Consider the following 1,979-nt stretch of genomic DNA (forward strand, 5'->3'; position numbering starts at 1 on the left):
CTACCCTGTCCACAGTGCCTGGTACATACTAGGCACCTAAACACGTGTTGGAGAAATATTACATGCTGGTCGATCTACATCTCACTTTTATCTTGTCAGAGCTGACAATTGACAAGTGCCCTTGTGGAAACTTGGCCTGAGTCTAGTGATGAGCAGCAAGGTAGTCTCAGGTTAGGTAGAGAGCTTCATGGAAATGAGACAAGACGTCCTCGAGGTCCCTTCATGAGAACGGAAGTGGAACTTCCAATGCTTTACTGAAGGTCTAGAAGGGAAGCTGTAGTAACTTAAATATGGATTACAAAGCTCTGAGAAAAGTTGATGTTTAAAAAGAGGCCATATATTCATATTCTAGGTACTAATATTTAAAAACGAAGTACATTCCAGAAAACAGGTTGTCTTTGTGAAAATACTTGTAAATGTTTTCCATTTGTTTCGTCTCTCACCATAATGTTTTATACATTCGGGAAAGATTCAAAGCAGATGCACTAGAAACCAATCTTTATTTTTTGCCCCACTACTAGGTAAGGGACCTGGAAACCAAGAAGTGACTGCTCATCTAATCCATAAAGCTATGTTAACAGATTGGAGGTAGTAGCATTTTCATTACCAGACTAAAACAACAGCTATTTACCCCTGATGGTGCAGCAGTACTAGTCATTCCTTAGACTTTTGTGCTTAGATTCCAACTGAAGTTGGGGGAGGTGATGTACATTTGAGAAGCCATATATCTGTTCAGAAGTAGATGAGATGTGTTAAAAGTTCCAGGTCACTTTAGAAGTCTCTCATTGTTTAAGACATTACTGGTTCTGGATTTTTTGGCATGTCTTTGGGTCTCATGTTTATTGACCCAACCCTGCAGGACCTTAAGGCTGACTGTCAGGAGCAGTTCTTATTTGGGATTCGAAATTAATTACTGAAGAAGCATTCTCTTCTAGTGAGAAAATGAATTTATGATTCAGAAGCCCCTAAAGACATGGGTACTAAGCAATGAAATATGTAAGCAGATGTTGTTGATTAACTGTCATTTTCTCTTACAGCTGTTTGCAGACAAAGTTCCAAAGACAGCAGGTTAGTTCCATTTTCTAAGTTTAACAAAGGTATTCCAATTGTATTGATTTTAGAAAGTGTGTGTATATATATATAATGTGGCTTTTTATATATGTGTGTATATATGTGCATGTGTGGTCTAAGTTTAACAAAGGTATTCCAATTGTATTGATTTTAGAAAGTGTGTGTATATATATATATATATAATGTGGCTTTTTATATATGTGTGTATATATGTGCATGTGTGGTTTTTTTTTTTTTACAGAAAACTTTCGTGCTCTGAGCACTGGAGAGAAAGGATTTGGTTATAAGGGCTCCTGCTTTCACAGAATTATTCCAGGGTTTATGTGCCAGGTATGAAATTTACTGATTTTTATTTTGGTTGCTCCCTTAATTTGGGATTCAGCCAGAATATTTGAGAATGCACGTATCTGAGGTGTTAGTCTACCATTTTGGTTCTACTTAATGTTCTATTCAGTTTGAATTCGGGTTTTAAAGTTTGAACCTTTCAGATTTGGCAGTTTCTGGTTATGTTGCCAGTAGCAACAGGTTCCCATCATATGTTCACAGGGTGGTGACTTCACACGCCATAATGGCACTGGTGGCAAGTCTATCTATGGGGAGAAATTTGATGATGAGAACTTCATCCTGAAGCATACAGGTCCTGGCATCTTGTCTATGGCAAATGCTGGACCCAATACAAATGGTTCCCAGTTTTTCATCTGCACTGCCAAGACAGACTGGTAAGGGTGAAACACAGCAAACACAATTTAAGAGTGCTACTTTTATGTAATTAGCATATATGGTTGGTCATTTGGGCAGGTCCATTCTAATTGTAAAACACTTGACAATTGGGGCCGGCCTGGTGGCACACTCAGTAGAGTGCAGCGCTTGGGAGCGTGGCGGCGCTCCCGCCGAGGGTTCGGATCCCA

The 1,979-nt window shown here is 39.2% G+C and overlaps 1 protein-coding gene across 1 annotated transcript in view; it reads left to right on the forward strand.

Annotated features, from left to right (window-relative positions):
* Positions 1-523: 523 nt before the first annotated feature.
* PPIA (peptidylprolyl isomerase A (cyclophilin A)) overlaps positions 524-1,979 on the forward strand; it is a 2,797-nt gene continuing 1,341 nt past the window's right edge. Inside the window, exons 1-4 of the mRNA XM_008571777.1 lie at positions 524-588; positions 1,038-1,068; positions 1,313-1,401; positions 1,618-1,790. Of these exons, the coding sequence (XP_008569999.1) occupies positions 1,393-1,401; positions 1,618-1,790 (182 nt within the window). The 5' untranslated portion in view covers positions 524-588; positions 1,038-1,068; positions 1,313-1,392. The remainder of the gene's footprint in view (positions 589-1,037; positions 1,069-1,312; positions 1,402-1,617; positions 1,791-1,979) is intronic.

This window comes from Galeopterus variegatus, unplaced genomic scaffold, assembly GCF_000696425.1.
Source record: "Galeopterus variegatus unplaced genomic scaffold, G_variegatus-3.0.2 Scaffold718, whole genome shotgun sequence".
Classification (NCBI taxonomy): Eukaryota; Metazoa; Chordata; class Mammalia; order Dermoptera; family Cynocephalidae; genus Galeopterus; species Galeopterus variegatus.